The sequence below is a fragment of the Oryctolagus cuniculus genome, chromosome 1 (assembly GCF_964237555.1).
Source record: "Oryctolagus cuniculus chromosome 1, mOryCun1.1, whole genome shotgun sequence".
NCBI classification, from domain to species: domain Eukaryota; kingdom Metazoa; phylum Chordata; class Mammalia; order Lagomorpha; family Leporidae; genus Oryctolagus; species Oryctolagus cuniculus.
Window position 1 is genome coordinate 67451579 of NC_091432.1, and position 23842 is coordinate 67475420.

General features: G+C 41.4%; 1 protein-coding gene and 1 non-coding gene across 41 annotated transcripts in view; one reads left to right on the plus strand and one right to left on the minus strand.

The window, feature by feature from the left end:
* EMSY (EMSY transcriptional repressor, BRCA2 interacting) overlaps positions 1–23842 on the plus strand; it is a 92648-nt gene that overhangs the window by 27510 nt on the left and 41296 nt on the right. For all 40 annotated transcript variants that reach the window (XR_011389390.1, XR_011389389.1, XR_011389394.1 and 37 more), the window contains 3 exons: positions 4732–5008; positions 16471–16725; positions 23457–23606. Coding sequence is in view for 37 of the 40 variants with exons in the window: in XM_051822186.2 (XP_051678146.1) it covers positions 4732–5008; positions 16471–16725; positions 23457–23606 (682 nt within the window). In the remaining 3 variants the exon portion in view is untranslated. The remainder of the gene's footprint in view (positions 1–4731; positions 5009–16470; positions 16726–23456; positions 23607–23842) is intronic.
* Positions 17272–17351, minus strand: LOC127485277 (small nucleolar RNA SNORD71). The gene has a single exon (XR_007912394.1). It is a non-coding gene; the product is annotated as a small nucleolar RNA SNORD71 (small nucleolar RNA).

Sequence of the window (23842 nt, forward strand, 5' to 3'; positions counted from 1 at the left end):
ATCAGAGTGCCGTTGAGTCCTGGCCTCTCCACTTCTGGAGACCTGGTCGTAGTTCCTAGCTCCTGGCTTCTTCACTCTGGTCCAGTGCCTGGCTGTTGCAGCCATCTGGAGAATAAACCAGCAGTGGAAGATCTCTCTGTCCCCTGCTACCCCTGTTGTTCTGCCTTTCAAATAAATAAATAGGTCTTAAAAAATTGAAGTAGGTTATGTATCTTTAGGGAATACAAATGTCCACCTCTGTTATTATGGTGCCTTCATTTTAAACATAACATTGGTACAGCACTTACAGAAACAAAGCAACAGAATATAGCTTTATGCTTTCATGTGCTTGATTGATATTTTTCATTTTGTCCTTAGGGTGCAAGTCCCAGCACTCTTAAAGAGTTTTTGTGAGTGCTAGAAGGTCAGTAATTTGAATTATGGCCTGAATAAACACTGTTTGGTTCACTTGGTTTCAAAACCCTTTCATTTGCCCTATGTAATAAGTAACCATAAAGTGCCGCGAGATTTCCTCCAAGGTGACTCTCTGATTTTAGACGATCCCCTTCTTCCAGATCAGAAATCATCTTTCAGACTGAAATCTAGAATATGTCATATCACTTCTATGTGCAACATAAAACATGCTCTTAAAGACTTGAGATTTATTTTGCTGCAGTTTCATTGTCTTAATGTTAGAAACTGTTAGGTAGATACTGCAGTTCTGAAATTGTGAATATTGGTCGCGAGTGTGAGCACTCCCCCGCCCTTGCCCACGACAGGACGATGCTAAGTAACTGTGGCATACGTGGCTGCCAAGGCCTGGGGAATCCTCGTCTGTGCTGCGTTGTACACCAGGAAGGTACTAGTATTAGTTCCGAATTGGCAGAAGTGAGACCTAAGTGCTATTACTATTCTAATCGGTTTTGTTGTGGTGGTAGCTATGAGTTCTTTGGATTCTCATGGGTATCAGAGTCTTGGGAAAGATACCCACAATGTTTTTAATGAAAGGAAAATAGCATACATTTCCAGTATGTGGTCTATATTGCTTTTACTGATATCCCTTTAACATTTATTAAGTAGTAATAATAGAAAACAGCTGAGATGTTCCATTTGTTGACAGTAAATACTGACCGTCTCTATGTGCCTAGCACTATATTAGATGCTTCACATCATCTCAATTTAATCCTTATAATGCTTTTGCAAGGTAGGTATTATTATCCCCATTTTATAAATGAAAGTTGGAGCCCAGATTTTTTAAAAATTTTATTTAAGGTGTACACCTTTCATGTAATTCATATATACATATTTAGAAACATAGTGATACTTCTCACCCTACTCTCCTTCCTGCCCACATTCCTGCCCTTCTTCCTCCTCCCTCTCCTATTCCCACTTTTTAATTTTTACAAAGATCTATTTTCAGTTGATGTTATAAGATTAACCCTGTACTAAGTAGAGTTCAACATATAGGATGAAGAAATAAAACACTGTTCCTCAACAGTAGACACAGTAGACACAAGAGCCTAGAGGTTTTTTTTGTTTTGTTTTGTTTTGTTTTGACAGGCAGAGTGGACAGTGAGAGAGACAGAGACAGAGAGAAAGGTCTTCCTTTGCCGTCGGTTCACCCTCCAATGGCTGCTGTGGCCGGCGCATCACGCTGATCCGAAGCCAGGAGCCAGGTGCTTCTCCTGGTCTCCCATGGGGTGCAGGGCCCAAGCACTTGGGCCATCCTCCACTGTACTCCCGGGCCACAGGAGAGAGCTGGACTGGAAGAGGGGCAACCGGGACAGAATCTGGTGCCCCAACCAGGGCTAGAACCCGGGGTGCTGGCGCTGCAGGCGGATGATTAGCCTATTGAGCCATGGCGCTGGCCGAGCCTAGAGATTTTAACATGCCCCTGTGGCTGTCACTTTAAGTAGAAGGTGAAGGTTCTGAGTGTAGGTTAGTTAGACTCTTAAGCTTATGGTCCCTTTACCATATTGGTCCCTTCTCTGTATGATGGTTAGTTGTTTTTCTAATAAAGCTAGAAAGGAGTTGACTGGTCAAGCCTGATGAATGCTAATCAACTCTACATAGGTGTTTGCTGGTTCAGACTTTGGTATCTTTCTTGACTCCTCAGGTAGTTAACAAACTCTATAAAGTAATACACAAAAACATTTATCTTGTAATTTTCCAAAACATTGGAAATAAATATTTATATTTATCTATATATAACATATAAAATGTTTCAGTCAGAGTGTCTTTGAGGTGTAGGCACTGAGTTCAGATATAGTCAGTAAATTATGACAAATAAAGACTTGAGCTCTTTTTTAGGACTGACACAAAACTGAAAAAGAATTTCCCCTTTGAATTCTTTGGATTTTTCAAAACAATTTTTCTGTCCTAGGTAGGTACAAATAATTTTAGTGAAAGAAGAAGGTACTGCACTCTTTTAGGTATCACCATTATACTCACCTCAGAAGAAAACTGTGCTACTACAGAATTACTAATGATTTTTATGTTCTCACTGTAAAATGGGGATAATAGTATCTGTGTAATAGGATTGTTGGGAGATATGGTAAGCAATAATATTAGCTCTTGGAGCTATTTTTGATTCCGTTCCTTTTGCTTAACTCTGACATTCTATTAACCACCAACTTTTATTTTTTCTATCTCAGAATAATCTGAGTCTGATCCCGTGCGTGCGTCTTCCAGTGGCTTCCCAGCATGCTTAGCATACACTCTAAATTCTTTACTCTGGCTTACAAATTTGATCTGGTCCTCTTACTTTTCCAACCCCTTCCTGCTCTGTATGCTTCTGCCATACTTGCTTTCTTTCTGTTTTTAAATACATCAGGCTAATTCTAATCTTAGGTCCATTACCCTAAACAGTCTCTCCGTCTGAAATGCTTTGTCTTAGTCATCTACAGTTTTCTAGCCATACTGGCTAAACCTTGACCTATCTTTATCACATCTCTTTTTCTCCATTCTCTCTATCAGCTCATGAGCAAATCCTGTTGGTTTTATCATATATTCAGAATCTGCTCACTTTTCATCACTTCCATTGCAAACATTTTGGTTACTATCATTTCTGCTCTGTTTATTATAGGAGCTTCCTAATTAGTCTCCTTGTTCCTGACTTCACTGTCCTACTGTACTTTTTACCAAGAAGGTTGTATAATGCTCTTTAAAAGATACTTTGTTTTTTAGAACAGTTTTAGATTTATAGAAAAGTTGAGAAGATAGTACAGATTTATTGTATACCCTGTACACACAATTTCCCATTCTTAACATTCCACATTACCATCATACATTGGTTTCAATCAATGAATGACATTAATGTGTTAATATTGCCTATTGTCCATGGTTTATTCATATTTCTTTGGTTTTCACTTATTTTTTTCTGTTCTAGGATCTCATTTAGGATATGGCATTATATTTACTTGTAGACTCTTTTTTTTTTTTTTTAAGATTTATTGATTTATTTGAAAGTCAGAGTTACACACAGAGAGAAGGAGAGGCAGAGAGAGAGGGTTTCCATCCACTGGTTCACTCCCCAAGTGGCCACAACGGCTGGAGCTGAGCCAATCCGAAGCTAGGAGCTAGGAGCTTCCTCCAGGTCTTCCCATGTGGGTGCAGGGGCCCAAGGACTTGGGCCATCTTCCAGTGCCTTCCCAGGCATAGCAGAGAGCTGGATCAGAAGTGGAGCAGCCAGGACTCGAACCAGCACCCATATGGGTTGCCAGCACTGCAGGCGGTGGCTTTACCTGCTATGCCACAGCACAAACTCTTCTTGACTCTGAAAGTTTCTCAGACTTTCATGGTTTTTGATGACCTGGACAGTTTTAAGGAGTCATGGTCAAGTATTTTGTAGGATGCCCCACTGTTAGCATTTGTTTGATGTTTTTCTCATGGTTAGACTAGGGTTCTGGGTTTTTGGGAGGAAGACCACAGAAAGTAGCATTTTTATCATATCATATCAAGGGTGTAAACTGTCATTATTTCTCTGCAGTTGTCTCCTACTGTTCTCAACCTTATACGTTTCAATCCTGTTCATTAGGTTCTTGAAGTTTCTTGTGCAAGTCAAACTTGCTTCTGCCTCGGGGTTTCTGTGTTTGCCACTCCCTGTCTTGCTGGATGCTCTCCTAGGTGGTGACATGATTCACACGGTACTGCTGGTGTCTGTCTGCTCAGATGTCGCCTTACAGAGAGGCCTTCACTGAGTACTTTGTAAGAGGAATTGTAGAGTGCTCCCATCGTCCTTTACTCACTCTGCTTTATTATCTCTTCTGTTTTAATACATGACATTGACTTTTTTAAAAAAATTGTTTATTGTTTTTCCCTAGTAGAATATACACTCTGAAAGTAGGAACTTTACTTTCTTCATTTTTTTTTGTCTGAGCATCTAGAACCATGCCTGGCACATAGTAGATGCTCAATTAATAAAAATGAATGAATGTCCAAATTACTTTCTAGAAAGATTGCACCAATTTATACTCCCTCAATAGTATGTTGAAATGTTTACTTTGCTGTATCTTACACAGCATTGAATGATGTTTTAAACAATATTTGCTTGGTAAATGTTGTTGCTTTTAAATGTATGTTGATGAGCAGGACTAAAGGAAAGCTTTCATATATCTTTAGTTGTGTATTCATTTTGTTGAATTGTTTCTTCATGTTTCATACGCTGTTTTTGAATTGTATGTAACTAATTTGGGTCTGACTACAATAGTGGAATTGTAGGTACATGAAAATGACTTCTTTTCCCTTCCCTAGGTGATTATAGTGACCACATCACCAAGTTCAACCTTCGTCCCCAACATCCTCTCCAAGTCCCATAACTATGCTGCAGTCACTAAGCTTGTCCCAACGTCAGTCATCGCCTCCACCACCCAGAAGCCGCCCGTGGTGATAACTGCTTCTCAGTCCTCTCTGGTCAGCAGTAGCAGCAATGGCAGCAGCAGCTCTACACCGTCGCCTGTACCTAATACCGTTGCGGTGACAGCTGTGGTGTCCTCCACACCCTCTGTGGTCATGTCAACTGTAGCACAAGGTCAGTGTCATTCACCGTTTCCTCCTGCCCTAGTTGGTCTATGAGAATTTTGAAGAAAATTCTCTGTGTGTGAAGGTCCCTACTGTTAAATCTTAGGTAACTGCTCTCACTCTCCCAGTTTGAGAATGGCAGGAATACAGGGTTACTCAGTTTGCTTGTATTCATATGCTTGTTGCAGCTTATCCTCCCAAGGCGTATAACACCTAATCATCATGGTAAACATTCACAAAATGCAGGTTAAATCTTGTGGCAACAAATTTTTAAGAGCTATCCAAATATGTTACTGTAATACAATTTTAATCGATTTAATTTAATAGAAGTTTTTTTATTTTTAATTTGAAATTCTTGTTTATTTGACAGACACAGAAAGAGACTTAGAAAGAGTGTGCTCCTGTCTGTTTCTTCACTTCCCAAATACCTGCAGTATCTGGGGCTTTGTTGGGACTGAAGCCAGGAGCTAGAAACAAAATTCAGGTTTCCCATAAGGGTTAATTGAGCATGAGGGATGTGGGAAGTAAATTACTGAATTTAGATAATCCAGAAACTATTGTTTTGTTTCTGTTTGAGATACTTATTTAGATATTATTATGTTAAGAGATTAAGGTGCTTGTTGAACAGAAGGACAGTGTTGGTAGAAGCATCCAGACCCAGTAGTTGTGATTGTGACTGTTGGACTTTTGTGGTGGCTCCTGTGTCGGTACCTGGGCTGTCAGGTGGTCGCAGCAACTTGATGGATAACTCCGTGTTCGTAAGTGTAGGGATGGTTCCAACAACAGGGAGGGGCAGATGGTGCATGGTTGACTCATACTATAGGAAGGAAAAAGAAATCTTTAATATTTGTAATATGGAAGTTCTTAAAATTAATGCTAATTAGAATAGTCATTCTGAGTTGGTCATCTGGAGAAAAGGGTAATATTGTAGTTATAATATACAGTGAAAAAGAAGATCCAGTTAAATGAGGCAGTAATTCATGGGAACCAGCAAGGTTTCTTTTTACCTTTCATTTTTGCTTTCCTTGGAATATCAGATTTTTTTCAGGTATGAATGCATTCTAGGTATCACATCCAGCTATGAAAATGTCCAAAACAAAAAAAGACAGTCCGGGAGTGGTGGGTATTGTGGTACAGCAGTCAAACCACCACTTGGTATACTTGCATCCCATATTGGAGTGCTAGTTCAAGTCCCCAGGTATTCCGCTTCTGATCCAGCTCCCTGCCAGTGTGCCTAGGAAGCTGCAGATGATGGCTCAAGTACTTGAGCCTCTGCCACCCATGTGGGAGACCGTGATGGGGTTCTGGGCTCCTGGCTTTGGCCCAGACCCAGCTGTTGCAGCCATTTAGGGAATAAACCAGTGGATGAAAGATCTCATTCTTTCTGTCTCTCTTTGTCATTCTGCCTTTCAAATAAATAAATCTTAAAATAAATAAAGGGACAGTCCCCTTCTATGGGTCTCTCTTAGGAAAGAGAAACTCTTTCCTAGACATCCCCAGGAGATTTCCCTTATGCTGTGCTGTCCATAACTGTCATATACCCTGACTTCATTAGTCTCTGGCCAAAGTAATAAGCCCATCATCACTGGCTTAAGTTGATTAGGACATTCCCTCAAGGGTTACCAACCTTCCCCAAAGTGCATGCCTGTGCCTGGGAAGGTGGATTTTTGGGGGGCAGAAAACAGAGCTGTGTTAGGAAGAGTAGAGGAGGAAAGAAATTAGACCAGCAGTCAAGAGCATATGATGTATTAGATTTTACTTAATAAATGATTTTAGAACCGTTGACTTTTCATTTCACCCTGTGCATGTCCATGAGGTTAAATTGGTTGATAGAATTGTCTAAATCCTCCATGATTTTTACTATTTTTACCGTTTCTATTCTCTACCTATAAATGTGGTTTTGAATACTTCTCCCCCTTAATTCTGTTGGTTTTGGTTTTGTGTATTTTTTTAAAGATTTATTTTATTTATTTGAAAGTCAGAGTTAAACAGAGAGAGGAGAGGCAAAGAGAGAAAGGTCTTCCATCCATTGGTTCTCTCCCCAGATGGCTGCAATGGCTGGAGCTGCACATATCTGAAGCCAGCTTCCTCTGGGTCTCCCATGCAGGTGCAGGGGCCCAAGCACTTGGGCCATCTTCTACTGCTTTCCCAGGCCATAGCAGAGAGTTGGATAGGAAGTGGAGCATCCGGAACTTGAACCGGTGCCTATATGGGATGCTAGTGTTTCAGACCAGGGCTTTAACCTGCTGTGCCACAGCTCTGGCCCCGATTTTGTGTATTTTGAATTCTGTTATTAGATATATACATATTTAGTATGGTTTTATTCCGACAAATTGACCTCCTTTCATTAGGAAATGTCTGTATTTATCTCTGATAACTCTTGATGCTACCATTAGTGTTTCAATGTGTGCATTTTCTGATATTCATGTAGCTATTTCAAGTTTCTTTCTTTTTTTAAATATCCTTTTACTTTTAACCTGTTTGTGCTTTGTATTTAAAATGCATCTCTAATAAATATCCATTGTTAGGTCTTGCTTTTTTATCCACTTTGATCATTTCTGACTTTTAAAAGAGGGAGAGATAACCTGTCCATTGGTTCACTCCCCAAATGCTTTCACCAACCTGGACTGAGGCTGAAGCTGGGAGCAGGAACCCAGTTACTTCCGTCATCACCACCTCCTGGGGTCTGGACTATCAGGAAGCTGGAGTCAGGAGTGGAGCTGAGTATTGAATCCAGGTGCTCTGATAGGGAGATGAATGTCTTAGCTGGCATCTTAGTCATTAGGTCAAATGCCCACCCCAAGGATACCATTTGGACAGTTGTTTTGGTTTGTTTCATCTGTTCTTTGTTCCTTCACTTCTCTCTCTGTCTCTCTCTCTCTTTTAGAAGATTTATTTATTTGAAAGGCAGAGTTTATAAAGGAAGAGACAAAGAGAGAGAGAGAGAGAGAGATCTTTCATCCACTGGTTCACTCCCCAGATGGCTGCAATGGCTGGAGCTGGGCTGTTCTGAAGCCAGGAGCCAGGAGCTTCTTTTGGGTCTCCCACATGGGAGGGCCCAAGGCTCATTTTCTGCTGCTTTTCCAGGCATGTTATCAGGGAGCTGGATCAGAAATGCAGCAGCTGGGGCTCGAACCGATAGCCATATTGGATGTCAGCCTCACAGTCTGGCTTTACATACGTACTACGCCATGACACTAGCCCCCTTTTCTTCTCTTTTCCAATCTTTTGGCTTTACTCAGTTTTTTTCTGTTTTTTTTTTTTTAAGATTTCACTTTATAGCCTCCACTGCCTTGTAACTTGTAGTTCTTATTTATTTGAAAGGTATGGAGAGAGAGAGAGAGGTCTTCCACCCCCTGGTTTACTTCTCAAATGCCTGCAATAGCTGGGGCTGCACCAAACTGAATCCAGGAGCCCTAAACACTATCCAGGTTTCCCATGTTAGGATCAGGGACCCAAGCACCTGAGCCATCATCTGCTGCCTCGTAGGCCTTAGCTGGAAGCTGGGTGGAAGTGGAGGTGGGACTCTATCCCAGGTACTCTGATGACAAGAAGCGGCTTAACCTGTTGCACCACAATGCCTGCTCCCTTGATTTTTTGTTTGTTTTGTTGTTTTGAATAGTTACTCTAGAGTAGGGTTTTCAACCTCCTCATTATTGGCATTTCAGATCAGAAAAGATCCAAGGGCTGACCTGCGGGTTGTGGGATGTTTAGCAGCATCCCCTGCTTTACGCACTATGCCAGTAGCATACCCTGTGTTGTGACCATCAAAACACTGGGGACTGCCACATATCCCAGGGGTGGAAGGAGGTAGAATTGGTAGTGGTGGCAAAATTGCTCTTGGTTCAGAATCCAGCTTTAGAGCTTTTATAGTATTTATAATTTATAATAGCCTACCTTCATAATAATATACTACTTCATGTGTTGTGCTAGAATTTTTTTTAAAGATTTATTTATTTATTTGAAAGGCAAGAGTTACAGAGAAAGAGAGAGACAGAGAGACAGAGAAAAACAGAGACAGAGAGAGATCTTCCATTTGCTGATTGACTCTCCAAATGGCTACAATGGCCAGAGCTGGGCTGATCCAAAGCCAGGAGCCAGGAGCTTCTCCCATGTGGGTGCAGGAGCCCAAGTACTTGGGCCGTCTTCCTCTGCAGCTGCATTAACAAGGAGCTAAATCAGAAGTGGAGCAGCTGATACTTGAACTGATGCCCACATGGGATGCTGGCAGCACAGGCGGTGGCTTTACCTACTGCACCATAGTGCTGGCCCCTTGTGTTAGAATTTTAAGTATACTTCTGTTTTCTCTCTCCCATCCTTGTGCTGTGGTTGTCATTCATTTTAATTCTTTATGTATTATAAACCTCTCATAATGTATTGTTATAGATTTGCTTTAAGAGGCAATTTATTTTTTTTAAGTTTTTACGCTTTTATTCAGTGGGAGAAATGCATAGGAGAGTGAGTGCCCTATCTATATGAGAGAGGGAAATCTGTGTACATACCAAGTACCAGGAGCCAGCCACGTGGAGGACCATGCAGGCCAGGAAGCATGAGTTGGGTGGCCCAAAGGCCACGCGCCCTTGGAGGCGCAGAGCAGCACAGTCCCATACTGGCAAAAGGCCAAAAATGAAAAGCACTGTGCCAGATTGTCCCGGGTCTTTAATCCACTTCCAAAGGGTAGTGGTTAATTAACTTGATGGGCCAGTAGATACACAGGTGTGGCCAGGTAGGGGCATGTGGTCATACAGGGGCATGGTGAAGGCATGGTCTTCCAGCTCACATACCTGATCAATGCTATCCTGTATGTCTGCCTACATCATTCCCCTCTCAGAGGCTCCATTCCCTTAATCCTAAAGGATGTTGCAGGGCATAGAGTCATCCACCTTCTGTTGCTGCTTCCTGCTTATGAGGGGTGTAGTGCAGGCCCTGCCTGTCCAGGACCTGGAAGTCTCTGTCTATCTTATCTAACAGATTTGCTTTGTGAGCTGGAGTAGTCTCAGTCACTAAGGCAGTTTTTTAATGTTTGCCAAGCTCATTTTGAATTTTTTCTATTCTGCATTAGAATCAGCCATTTCTCCAAGGAGCCCTGGTTCTTTTTAGTGGGAAATGATAGAAGCTAAGATCTGTGTGCTAGATATGCTCGTTGTTGGGGAGTGTGTGTGTACATGTGTATGTGTATGTTTACACATGTTTATACACACATTTACACCTGTGTTTATTTCTGCAAATAAATCCATGAGTTCATTCTGATACATCCAATTTCATTCAAACACTGCATTGTAATTCTAGTTTTCTCCCATTCCTTCTTGGACAGTAAAAAAACCCTAGCTTCATTATTTTTAATATACTTATTTATCAGTCTACTAGTAGGTAATTGATCTCTCGTATCCTTGCTGCTGTTGTCCTCTCCCTGTGCAAATGTTCTCACTGCCTTCAGGCTCTGAAATCCTGCACGCTCCCCATGGGAGTTCTCACACCTTCCCCTGCTGCCCCTCTGTGTGGGTGCTTATCTTACCCTGAGTGGCACTGACATCCCTCCCAGTGCAGCAGTGTGAGAGGGGTGGTTCTTACCCATAAACCCTTCCATACTTTGTATTCTGGTCCTTAGCCATCCCTCCCTGTTGACACCCTTGGCTTGGTAGCTCTCACTCAAGGAAACCTTCTTCACCCGACCAGGGCTCTAATTTAACCTGCTGAGCTGTGCTCTGAACTCCTCCCCAGCGTGGAAGTCCTCCACATTCCTATTCTGATCCACGCTGGGCCAGCCTCCACAGTGGTCTGCCACCCCACACTGGGCCACACTTCTACATAGGTGAATAGCTGTTGATCTTGCTTTGGCTCCCTGATGTCTTTGGTATTGAATTCTTTGGGAAGCCCTTTGTCCTTGCAAAGAAGAGGAAGAAGACCTTTTGCATACTAACACCAAAGTAACTTTTTTTGTTTTTCGCAGTTCTTTTTGGCTGTAAAGATACATTTGTGTGATCATTTGACTATCTTCTCCTGTAAATGTGAAGCTTCTTGAAGGCAGGGGATGTTTCTTGGCTACAAAACCATTTCCCCAATATCTAGGATAAAGTATGTGTTCAATAGAGCTTTACTAAATAAGTAAATATCAGAGATTTAGTACTTTAATTAGATCACACTGCTATTATGTGCCTGTTTTGAAGGCCTGATTTAAATTCTCTGATTCTGGAGTCATGCTGAATACTTTTACTAAACAAAACATATATGGAGATCATAGTTTAGTTAGGGAGCTATCTAAGTGCACAATTAACCCCAGTTAAAACCAGACTGTAGATTATTGATGCAATATAAAGTTTAAGCTTTTACATGGTTTTAAAAATATCTGTCACTTGTGTAACACTTTGTATGCAGTAAGTCATAAAACGTTGGTGCAAAGAAAGGATCCAGAGAAGGTCTAGTTTGATACAGCACAACCCCCACAGCTGAGGGTGGGACTGCTGTAGAATCCTCCAACCTGGGTCCCCTTGCTTGACCTTGGGTGGTGGAAGGGAGGAAGTGTTTATGGCAAAGTGCAGAGCAAGGAGCCCAGCCTCTATTGCTTAATTCGCAGGCTCCCTGAGGGGTTAGTGGTAAAGGTTCTTAGAGACTGGAGTTGGGGCTGAGAGGTGTGCGTTCAGCTGTGTCCAAGTTCCTGGTTGATCTGTAGTGCTCATGACCCTGCTTTGATTGGTTGGTGATATCGTGGCCTTTAGGGAACTGTGACGATGGCAAAGTGGGCTTCAGTTAGCCTGCGCACTACATGTAGATGACAGTTACTTTACACTTGGCTTGGAGTTCCTAGGAAAGAAACCCTTCCAGACAAGACAGAACAGCAGGATGTTATCTACTGGAGAAACAAATGACCTCATGAATCCGGTGGTGTGATTAGGGACCTTGTAGGGCCAGCTGCACCACTCCCTCAATTCAATGAGTTAAATTTAGCAAGTAGTTGATTTGCAGTCGGAAAAGCTGGGCTAGGAAACTTCAAGTTAAGGAAGGGAGGCTGGGAGACTGGGACCTGATGGTATCTTGCATCTGCAGTCCAGGACCGTAGCAGGAATGGGGAACCTTTTTTCTGCCAAGAGCCATTTGGATACTTGTAACATTCACGGGCCATACAAAATTATCAGCTTAAAAATTAGCCTGCTGTAGATGCATTGAATTTCAAGTCTTGCCTGCGGTTGCCTTGGCAGGTCCAGACCAAATGATTTTGAGGGCCTTACATGGCTCGCGGACTGGACATTCCCCACCTCTGGTAGGGGCTCGGTTTCAAGTTCAGAACACACGTGTCTCTAATATGGCTCCCTGCTGCACTAGTCTTCAGGGCAGGGCGGGGTGGGAGTGGGAGGTGGAGGAGAGCATAAATCATGTGAGGAAAGACCCCCCACCCCCACCCCCGCTCAAACTGTCACTTGACCTGACCTTACCTCTGATGTGCCTTGTAGGGCAAATCCAACAAAGGAGGAAGCTGAAGTCGGGAGAGCGAGAGTAACTTCTCAAGGTTTATCCTTCTGGGTCTTTATCATTCTCAAGAGACAGTTTTACTTAACACTTTTTATTTTAACATTTGTTTTGTAATTCTGAATGTTTGTTCTGATGGGGTAGGTGTGAAACAACATTCCAAGTACTTGAGAATTAGGCTATTAGTTTCCTTTCATTGTTTTAGCAGTGGTTAAAAAGTTAATTTGGGGGCTGGCATTGTGGCATAGCAGGTTAAACCTGTACTTGCAATGCTGGCATCCCATTGGGGCACCGGTTCTATTCCCAGCTGCTCCACTTCTGATCCAGCTCCCTACTAATGGGCCTGGGAATGCAGCAGAAGATGGCCCAAGTCTCTGGGTCCCTGCACCCACATGGGAGACATGAAGAGGCTCTGGGTTCATGCTTTTGGTCTGGCCCAGCCCCAGTCGTGGCCATTTGGGGAGTGAACCAGCAGATGGAATTCTCTCTCTCTCTCTCTCCACCCCCAACTCTGTCTTTCAAATAAATAAAAAATAAATCTTATAAAGAGATAGCTTTATTTTAAAAGTGAATGTGGTGACTTAACCTCCTGAGTTTTCTGTTACGAGTTTCAACTTATTGATGTAAAACTTCTGTTAAGTAGTCAATTACAGGAATGTTATAGATGAAAATTCTGAAAGAGAGAAGAATTTCTTGAACTCACACATCTTTAGTGGAAATTAATAGTACTTATTACCCCTGAATGTTTGCTAAGTTAGTATTGCACTGAAAAAAACTTTTGTTTTTAAATATTTTATTTATTTATTTAAGAGGTAGTGTTACAGACAGTGAGAAGAAGAGACAGAGAGAAAGGTCTTCTGTTGGTTCACTCTACAAATGGCTGCAATGGTGGGAGCTGGTCTGATCCAAAACCAGGAGCCAGGTGCATCTTCTGGGTCTCCTATGTGGACTTGGGTCATCTTGTACTGCTTTCTCAGGCCACAGCAGAGAGCAGGATTGGAAGAGGAGCAGCTGGGACTTGAACTGGCGCCCATATGGGATACCAGCACCGCAGGCGGAGGATTAACCCACTGTGCCACAGAGCCGGCCCCTGAGAAAAAGCCTTTCATCATCAGATTATTTTTACTGTAGAAACATTGTATATACCCAGTTGTAACTTCTCACACAATTACTTATTTTTTTTTTTAAGATTTATGTTACAGTTCCAGCTGTTGCGGCCAATTAGGGAATGAACCATCAGATGGAAGACCTCTCTCTCTCTCTCTCTCTCTTTCTCTCCCTGCCTCTCTTTTCTCTGTATAACTCTGACTTTCAAATAAATAAATGTTTAAAAAAAAAGATTTATTTTATTTATTTGAAAGACAGAGTTACAAAGGGAAGTAGAGACAAAGAAAGGTCTTCCATCTGCTAGTTCACTCCCCAAATGGCCTCAACGGCCGGAACTGAGCCAATCTGAAGCCAGGAGCTAGGAGCTTCTTCTGGGTTTCCCACATGGGTGCAGGGGCCCAGGGACTTGGGCCATCTTCTTCTGCTTTCCCAGGTGCATTAACAGGGAGCTGGATTGGAAATGGAGCAGCACCCATATGGGATGCCAGTGCTGCAGGCCAGGGCTTTAACTTGCTATGCTGTATCGCCGGCCCCCTCACAAAGTCCCTACACAAAACCTTGAATACAGATGCTATACATCATCAGGTCCCAGCCTCCCATGACTCAGCCTCCCATGACTCCCATAATGACTCAGAGTTCTCAAGAAATAACTAACTTACAGACAATTGGAATGAGATAGAAAAGCTACTTTACCAGGATAAATAACTCAAAAGATGAATGTTTAAGTATGAGTTATTTGTCTGATGCTGCATTTAAATTGACTGACTAGAAACTGAAGAGTAATACTTGAAAAATGTGTTATCAATAAATAAGATTAAAAATTAATTGATTTATTTTCTATGTTATTCACATCGAGAACTTAGATTTTCTTTTTTCAAGATTTATTTACTGGGAATTGGTACAGTGGCACAGTAGGTTAAACCCCTGGCCTGCTGTGCCAGCATCCCATATGGACGCTGGTTTGAGTCCTGGCTGCTCTACTTCTGATCCAGCTCTCTGCCATGGCCTGGGAAAGCAGTAGAAGATGGCCCAAGTACTTGGGCCCCTGCACCTGTGTGGGAGACCCAGAAGAAACTCCTGGCTCCTGGCTTTGGATGGGCACAGCTCTGGTTGTTTGGCCAGATGGAAGACCAATATCTCTCTCTCTCTATCTCTTTCTCTCTCTCTCTCTCTCTTTCTGTGTGTGTGTGTGTGTAACTCTGACTTTCAAATAAATAAACAATAAAATCTTGAAAAAAGAAAAAGGAAAGAAATAGACTAGCTGGGGTTTGAACCAGGTACTTCACTATGGGATATGAACATCCCAAGTGGTGGCTTAACCAGTTGTACCACAGTGCCCATCCCAGAACCTGTGTTTGCTGATAAAACCTATTGACTGATAACTCTGTGAACATCCTGTATGATACTTTGTTTCTTTTGTTCTAACAAAAAGCAGTCCCCTCCCACCTTTTTTTTTAATCTAATGGTAGTTGATGACATCTTTGCAGAATTTGAGGATTAGATATTGTTATATAACACCCCCAAAACTGATCATAGGAATTGCTGTGGAACCCCCAAAACTCGGTTCTCTCACCTGATGTCCATCAAGCCAATCAGTAACAACAGGGTGATAGAAGAAAGGAAGTGTTTATTACAATACAGAGCAAGGGGCTGGCAGCTATCACTTAATCCTATGTTTCACAAAGAGTTGGAGGTAAAGGTTCTTATAGATTGACGTTGGGACTGAGTGGTGTGTTTTCAACTTGTGTCCAAGTTCCTGGTTGGTTTGCAATGCTCATAGCCCTCCTTTGATTGGCCAGTTATCACTGTTCTTCAGGGAATTTTGATGATGGCAAAGTGGACACCAGTAAATCTAGGGTCTATTTACAAGTAGTCGTTACTTTCTTACTTGGGGCCTGGGGTTCATGGGAAAGAAATCAGGAGAAATAAATGACCTCATGAGCCCAGTGATTGGGGACCTTGTAGAGCTGATTGCACCACTCCCACAATTCAGTGAGTTCATTTTAGTGAAAACAGTGCAAGGGGAACTTGACGCTATGAGAAGGAGTTGGGAGACTATGGGAGGCTGGGACCTGATAATGTATAGCATCTGTATTCAAGGTTTTGTGTAGGGACTTAGTTTCAGTATCAGATATGTAAAACCTCGCACATTTTATCTGACACTTAGTGCTCAGTATATCATGATTTTTATTGACTTACCTCATCTTTTTTTTTTTTTCTTTTAAGATTCATTTATTTATTTATTTGAAAGGCAGAGTGACAGAGAGAGGGAAAGATCTTCCATTCATTCACTCAAGAAATGGCCACAGGGCTGGTTTTGTCAAAGCTGCCACCTGTAACAGCAGCATCCCATAGGGGTGCCATTTGTGTCCTGGCTGCTCCACTTTGGCCTTCTGAGGAGTGAACCAGCAGATGGAAGATCTTCTCCTCCCTCTATGTACTCTGCCTTTGAAATAAATAAATAAGCCTATTTAAAAAATGGATGCAAAGACCGAGTCTGGGCCAGGCCAAAACCAGGAGCCAGGAATCCCATCCTGGTCTCCCACATGGGTGGCAAGAGCTCAAGTATTTAGACCATCTTCCATTGTTTTCCAAGGTGCATTAGTAAGAAGCTAGATCAGAAATGGAGTACCTGAGACTTGAACCAGAACTCCCATATGAAATGATGGTATGATAAGTGGTAGCTTAACCTTCTGTGCCACAGTACTTGCCCACTGATCTTTATTACTTACTATAATAATTGGAAATTGTTATTAATTACTTTAATTATGTTATTAATTATGTTATGTATTATTACTTTAATTATGTTATTAATTACTTTAATCATGTTATTAATTATGTTATGTATTAATTATTACTTTAATTATGTTTTCCTCTCAAATTTTATTTACTCTTCTACAGGTGTATCTACATCAGCAATCAAAATGGCATCAACAAGACTCCCTTCCCCTAAAAGCTTAGTGGGTGCCCCAACTCAGATTCTTGCACAGTTTCCTAAACAGCATCAACAGTCTCCTAAGCAGCAATTACATCCAGTGCAACAACAGACACAGCAACAAGTGGCCCAGCCTTCTCCAGTAACTCATCAGCAACAGCCTCAGCAGTCTGCTTTGCCACCTGGCATCAAACCTACCATCCAAATCAAACAGGAATCAGGTAATTGGAAAATGTTTACAACATACTGTAATTCTGGCCCAATCACCAGTTCTCTGAGTCTTCCAGTCCATGAACATGGTATGCCTCTCAGTGTGTTTAGGTAGAGTGACAGAGAGAGAGAAGTTTCATCTGCTGGTTCACTCCTCAAATGCTTGCAGCAGACAAGGCTGGGCCTAGTTGATCCAGGAGCCAAAAACTTGATCTAGGTCTCTCGTTTGAGTGGCAGGGGTCAAGTTCTTGAGCCATCATCTGCTGCCTCCCAGGATACATTCACAAGAAGCTGGACCGGAAGTGGAGTACTCAGACCTCAAACTGGCACTCTGATATGGGATATGAGTGTCCAAAGAGACAGCTTAATCCGCTGTGTGAGAATGCCCACCCTACACTAACTTTTTAAAGTATCCTCTTACATTGCTGGCTTCATTTTGTCTCCTCTGTTCATGTGAGATAATAGTCTGTAGTTTTCTTTTTTCTTTTTTTTTTTTTTTTTTTGTACAAATGTCTTTTTTATTTATTCAAAAGTACAAAATAAATTATCTGTAGGCATGGACAGTGACAGCAGTAAACCATTATATATTGTCAACTGAAACCATGGATCACTCCATATTTTCATCCTCCAACGTCTGTAGTTTTCTTATTTTGTATTGTCTTTGGTTTTAGTAGCAGGACAATACTGTTCTCTGATAGCATGAAATTAAAAGTATTCCTTCCTTTTCTATTTTCTGGAACAGATTCTGTAGGATTAATATTAATTATTTAAAATTTTTTATTTGTTTGAAAGAGACAGAGATTTCCTATCTGCTGGTTAACTCCCCAAACACCAACAACATCCAGGACTGGACCACGCTGAAGCCAGGAGCCAGGAACTCAGTCTGGTCTCCCATGTAGATGGCAGGGAACCAATACTTGAGCCATCACCTGCTGCCTCCCAGAGTGTTCATTAGCAGGAAGCAGGAAAGGAGTTGGGGCTTAAACTCAGGCATTCTGATACTGGATGCAGGTGTCCCAAACAGTATCTCAACTGCTGTGCCAAATGTGGCCCTTGGTATTAATTACTTAAGTGCTTAAACAGTGCAATCGTCTGGGCTTGGACACTTTTGGGGTGGGGGGTAGCTTTTAAGTTAGGAATTTAGTTTCTTTACTAGTTATAGGACCATTCAGATTGTCTGTTTCATCTTGGTTAAGTTTTTGTAATTTGTGGTTTGCAGGGAACTAGTCCATTTCTTTTGTGTTGTCAAATTTATGAGTGTGTTTTTGGTAGCAGTTCCTTATTATCCCTTCTGTGGCTACAGGATCTGTATGACTATCTCACTTCATTTCTTTTTTCTTAATTTAAAAATTTATTTATTTTCATTTTATTTGAAAGAGAGAGAGAGGCAGGTAGACAGAGTCAGATGAGAGAGCTTCCTTCTACTGGTTTACTCCCCAAATGCCTGTAAAAGCCAGGGCCGGGCCAGTCTAAAGTCAGGAGCCAGGAAGTCGGTCTGGGTTTCCCGTGTGGATGGCAGGGATCCAAGTACTTGAGACATTGCCTACTGCCTCCAAAGGTGCACATTTGCAGGAAGCTGGGATTGAAAACGGAGCTGGGACTTGAAGCCAGGCCCTCTGATATGGGCTCCAGGTAGTCCAGGTGGAATTCTAATCACTGTGCCAAACACTGACCATACCCTGCTTCATTTCTTTTTCCTCCTTCCCTCTCCCTCTCTCTCTCTTCCTTCCTTATTTCCTTCCTTCCTTCCTTCCTTCCTTCCTTCCTTCCTTCCTTCCTCCCTCCCTCCCTCCCTCCCTCCCTCCCTCCCTCTCTCTCTCTCTCTCCCCCTCCTCATTCCCCTCCCCTCCCTCCCTCCCTCCCTCCCTCCCTCCCTCCTTTCTTCCTTCCTTCCTTCCTTCCTTCCTTCCTTCCTTCCTTCCTTCCTTCCTCTCTCTCTCTCTCTCCCCCTTCTCACTCCCCTCCCCTCCCTCCCTCCCTTCCTTCCTTCCCTCCTTTTCCTTCTTTCTTATTTTAAAGGCAGAATTACAGAGAGAGGGAGAGATTATGGCCGCATCAGCTGGGACTGGGCCAGGCCAAAGGCTGGAGCCAGGAGCTTCATCTCCCACGTAGATGTAGGGACCTAAGCTCTTGGGTCATCTTCTGCTGCTTTACCAGGCACATTAGCAGGAAGCTGGATAGGAAGTGGAGCAGCTGGTACTGGAGCTGGTGCCCATATGGGATGCTGGTGCTGCAGACAGCAGCTTAACCCACTGCACCACAGCGCTGCCCTCCCTGCTTCATTTCTGATATTGTTTTGTATCTTCTGTGTCTTTTTCTTTGTTAGACTTGGTAAAGGTTTGTCAATCTCTTCATTATATTTTGTATACCAATCCAGTTGTGCCAAAGTAATTTGCATAAATAACTATTCTTTGCCCCATCTAATGTTCATGGCAACCTTTTCAAATATTAATTGAATATCTAGATTCTCAGTTCTGTTGATCCATATGTCTGTCTTTTTGTGAGTACCATACTTTGTTTATCACTATTGTTTGAACTATGTTTTGAAATTGAGAAGTGTGAATTCTCCTGTTTTGTTCTTTTTAAAATTGTTTTGTTTTGACTATTATGGGTCCCTTGCAAAACCATATGAATTTTGGAATTTTGTCTGTGAATAGGTTCATATTTTCCTGTTTCTTTGCCTCCAAATGTTTATGTTGAAAATTGGACATTTTAGATGATATGTTGTAGCTGGGTACTGATCTGTCCTCCAAGAATTTGTTACTGTTATTTGCTTGGTTACTTGTTTAGAGACAAAGCAATTATTTTAGTGAATTCTATTTATTCCATCCCCCTCATCCTGACCCCTTGCAGTATTAAGCTCTGATGTCACTCTTTTAGGGAGGTACAGGTCTGGGTATTCCCACTGTCACTGTGAGATGATTATGTAATTGTTATGGCTATCTGACACAATTTCCCTGACCACACACACACCACGGAACATGCATTCCTCCACAAGCTAATCCAAATTTTGGCTCCTTTTAGGAAATAGTTTTGGGGGTTCATTTTTTATATTTAATTGTGACGCCGAGAGGATTCCTCCTAGCTTTCTTATTTACCAATCTTCTCCAAACTGTCTAACCTGTAATTTATTTATTTATTATTTATTTTAAAAAGATTTATTTATTTATTTGGGAGGCAGAGTTACAGAAAGAGAAGGGGGGGTCTTCCATCTGCTAGTTCACCCCCAAACAGCTGCAACAACCAGAGCTGGGCCATTCCGAAGCCAGGAGCCAGGAGCTTCTTCCAGGTCTCCCATTTGGGTGCAGGGCCCAAGCACTTGGACTATCTTCCGCTGCCCCCCCAGGCCATTAGCAGGGAGCTAGATTGGAAGTGGAGCAGCCGGTACTCGAATCGGAGTCCATATGGGATGCCGGTGCTGGAGGTGGAGGCTTAGCAGACTACGCCACAGCGTTGGCCCCTTAACCTGTAATTTAAACTGTATTTTCATTAAGGTGATGAATCTCCTTCCAACTGCCTTTTACTACATCAGCTACTATTCTTGAAAATGCCTTTATGCTTGAAATTCTCCATGTTCTGTTATAAATAAAATTAGTTTCTTTGAGAAGTGATTAGGAGCACTCTGTTTATTACCTGTCTTTATTCTTAGATAAATTCTCTGAGCCACAGTTTGGGTGGGGTCATCTGGCAAGCTTGACAGCCCTACTTGAGGCACTGAGTGCTCAATGAAGGAAGGTAAGGGTGAGGGAGTGGGCAGTGGTCTGAGGTCCTCTTGCTTCTTCTGGGAGCCACTGCCTTACAAGCTAGGCAAGGACCAGTGGTTCTCCAGTATTCTCAGGGGCGTTGTGCCTCGGGAGATCTTTAGTCCGTGAACTGTGGTCTGGGCAGAAGGAACATCCATTTCTCAACTGCACTCACTGGGACTTAGCCTTAGCAATAGGTAGTCTGGGGCAAAATGAGATACGCTGAAGTTTTGCACTTCCTGGGCTGAAAGCCAGGAGAAGAAGGAACCCTGTGTTCTTGGTTACAGAAATCTACTGGAGTAGTCTTCCTTTTCTGAGCTGGTAGAGGAGGGAACGGAAAATAGTTTGAGTTCAAATATCACAAATCTTGCTTTTCTTACCAAATTTTTAGATTTTCTTGGATAGATTTCTTTTTTTAAAAAAAATTTATTTATTTATTTGCAAGTGAGAGTTACACAGAGAGAGGAGAGGCAGAGAGAGAGACAGAGAGAGGGCTTCCATGGTTGGCTCACTCCCCAGTTGGCTGCAACGGCCGGAGCTGTGCCTATCCAAAGCTAGGCGCCAGGAGCTTCTTCTAGGTCTCCCACACAGATGCAGGGGCTCAAGGACCTGGGCCATTCTCTATTGCAATCCCAGGCCATAGCAGAGAGTTGGATTGGAAGTGGAGCAGCCGGGTCTCGAACTGGTGCCCATATGGGATGCTGGCACTGCAGGCAGCAGCTTTACCTGCTATGCTACAGCACTGGCCCCTGAGGTAGATTTCTTAATTTGCTGTTTGCTGCATGAACTATTTCCAGAGGCTTTCAATCGTTTTATAATTTTTAGAAGTTCACTAGGTTAGTTGGATAGCAGAAACTGATCTTTGGAATGGTTTTAAGTATGTTGTACATTGTAACTATCTTATTTTTAAAAGAACTGTAGAATGTCTATGAATCTATCTTGGCCAGCTACTTTCGAAGGGGAAGATATTTTAAAATTTCTTCTGTGGAAATTTGTTTATTTGGATTTTTTCTCCTTTCTAGCATCAATTTTGATAAATAGTATTTTCCTAAAACATTATCTCTTTGTTCTAAATTTTAATTTGTTTACATAGGATTGAGCAAAGTAATTTATTATGACTGTCTTTTTTTAAATGTCTGTGGTTATTTCTCAGTGGGCTTCTTTATGTGCTTTAAGCATTATTATAGTTCATTAATGAAATAATAATAGAAATCATTGTCTCTCTTACAACGGCCTCACTGTTTGTGATTTACTACAATCAGAATTTCCTATTTCCACAAAAAGAATAGTTTAAATTTTTAATGTATCTGTAATACTGTACTTATGGGGTCTTTGCTCTGTATTCGACTCTTTATAATTTTTTTTTAAATATAAGTGGCCATTTAATGATCTTCACCATGGTCTCTGTTCTCAATAAAAAATAAAAACTCATAGATTTGATGCAGAGTGTGGGGGGGCGGTCAATAGAAGAAACTCATAGGAGCCCCAGATTGCATTTTCTTCATTGTTTATCAATTCCACCTCAAAAGGGGAAGGCACTTTACCATTTTGATTTATTTAATCATCAAAATAGCCCTATGAGTTTTATATTAATAATATATTTATTTTATGGGTAAGAAAGCAGAGTCGCAGAAACTGAGTAACTTACCTAATTGTGCCTATGTATCATAATTTTAACTTCTTTGTGGATTTCAAGAAGTTTAGAATTATTTAAGGCTATTACATATATAAATCTATGTCTCTTCCAATGCTTTAGCCTAAAGCACCATCCAAAAAAATTAATGCAAGTGTTGTCTATAGGAGTATGTTTATCTTATGAATTATTTCAGTCATGATGATAGTCAGGGAAAAGCTACAAAACTTTACTTCTGGATTACCAGCGTTGGTACTCTATATCTCTAGTCAGCCTAAGAATTTCCTTTTAAACTCATGTTTTATGTTTGGAAAGTCGATATAACAAATACAGCATTGTAAGTAAATTTTTAAATGTAAAAGAATCATAGCATCACCACCCTAACATTTTAATTTTATTTTTGCCTATCACCTTCAATTTTTTTTCCACAGATATATTTTGTGTGTGCAATAATAATGTATCTTTTTGTTCATATTCTGTATTTGATGATGTGAGTTATTAAGAAAACTTTTAAAGTAGACAATTTGGGGGGTGTTTGATGCAACAGTGAAGATGTCACTTGAGACACCTGTGTTTCATATCAGAGTGCCTGGGTTCAGTCCTGGCTCCAACGCTGATTCTAGTTTTCTGCTGGTGTGCACCTGTGAAGCAGCAGGTAATGGCTAGAGTGGTTGGGTCCCTGCTACCCACTTGGGAAACTTGAATTAGATTTCAGCCTCCTGGCTTTGGCCTTGCGTAGCCCCAGCTGCTGTGAGTATTTGGGGAGTCAACCAGTGGATGGGAGAGTGGACTAGTGGATGGGAGCTCTCTTAGTCTGTGTCTATCTCTCTGCTTTCACATAAATAAAATAAATTTAAAGAATTTAAAAGCAGACAATGAAAAATTAAACCAAAAAATAACATTGGTGTATGTAGTTTTCAGCAGCTTTTATTTAAGTTTAAGGAGTTATGAGAAGTCTTTGGTGGAGTTGGGAGTATGTAAAAGCTATATTAACTTTTGTTTTTGATTTCTTATGCTAGTCCTTTTATTTCAAGTATTTCATAAAACAGATGATTTATTTGCCAGTAAAAGTTCAAGTCTGATGACACTTTGATTTAAAAATGTGTATATACACAACTGTAGACAAAAAATTTCTTTTTCTTTAGGAACTTAGCTAATATATAATGTTCTAGTTGCATTTCTGAAATAAGAGAAAAAGATAGGAATCTGAGAAATAGAAGTTTAAAGAGTTTCATCAATATTAATAAAAAAGCTTCTCTTTAGGAAAGACTGCCCTCTGGGGATGGTATAAGAGACATGTTTTTTTTTGTTGTTGTTGTTGTTTTGTTTTTAATTTGTGCTGAGATTTATCTTTCTTCTTTCAAAGGTGTTAAAATCATCACACAACAGGTTCAACCAAGTAAAATCTTACCAAAACCAGTGACAGCAACTCTGCCTACCAGTAGCAATTCCCCTATTATGGTGGTTAGCAGTAATGGTGCAATTATGACAACTAAACTGGTAACCACTCCCACTGGTAAGTTCTGTCATCATATGTTCATGACACAGTTTCTCCGTACAGCAATACTCCTAAGTACCACAGCGGGTAGAAAGAGGAATGAGACGATTCTTCCAGGAGGACTTTCTTGACTGTCACACCCCCAAAAGATTGAAATGAGTATTTTCTTGCTATTCCTTTTCATGATCCTCTGGTCTTTTCTTGATACCACTTATCATAATTACTTAGCTGGTTAGTTATTGATTATTTAATGT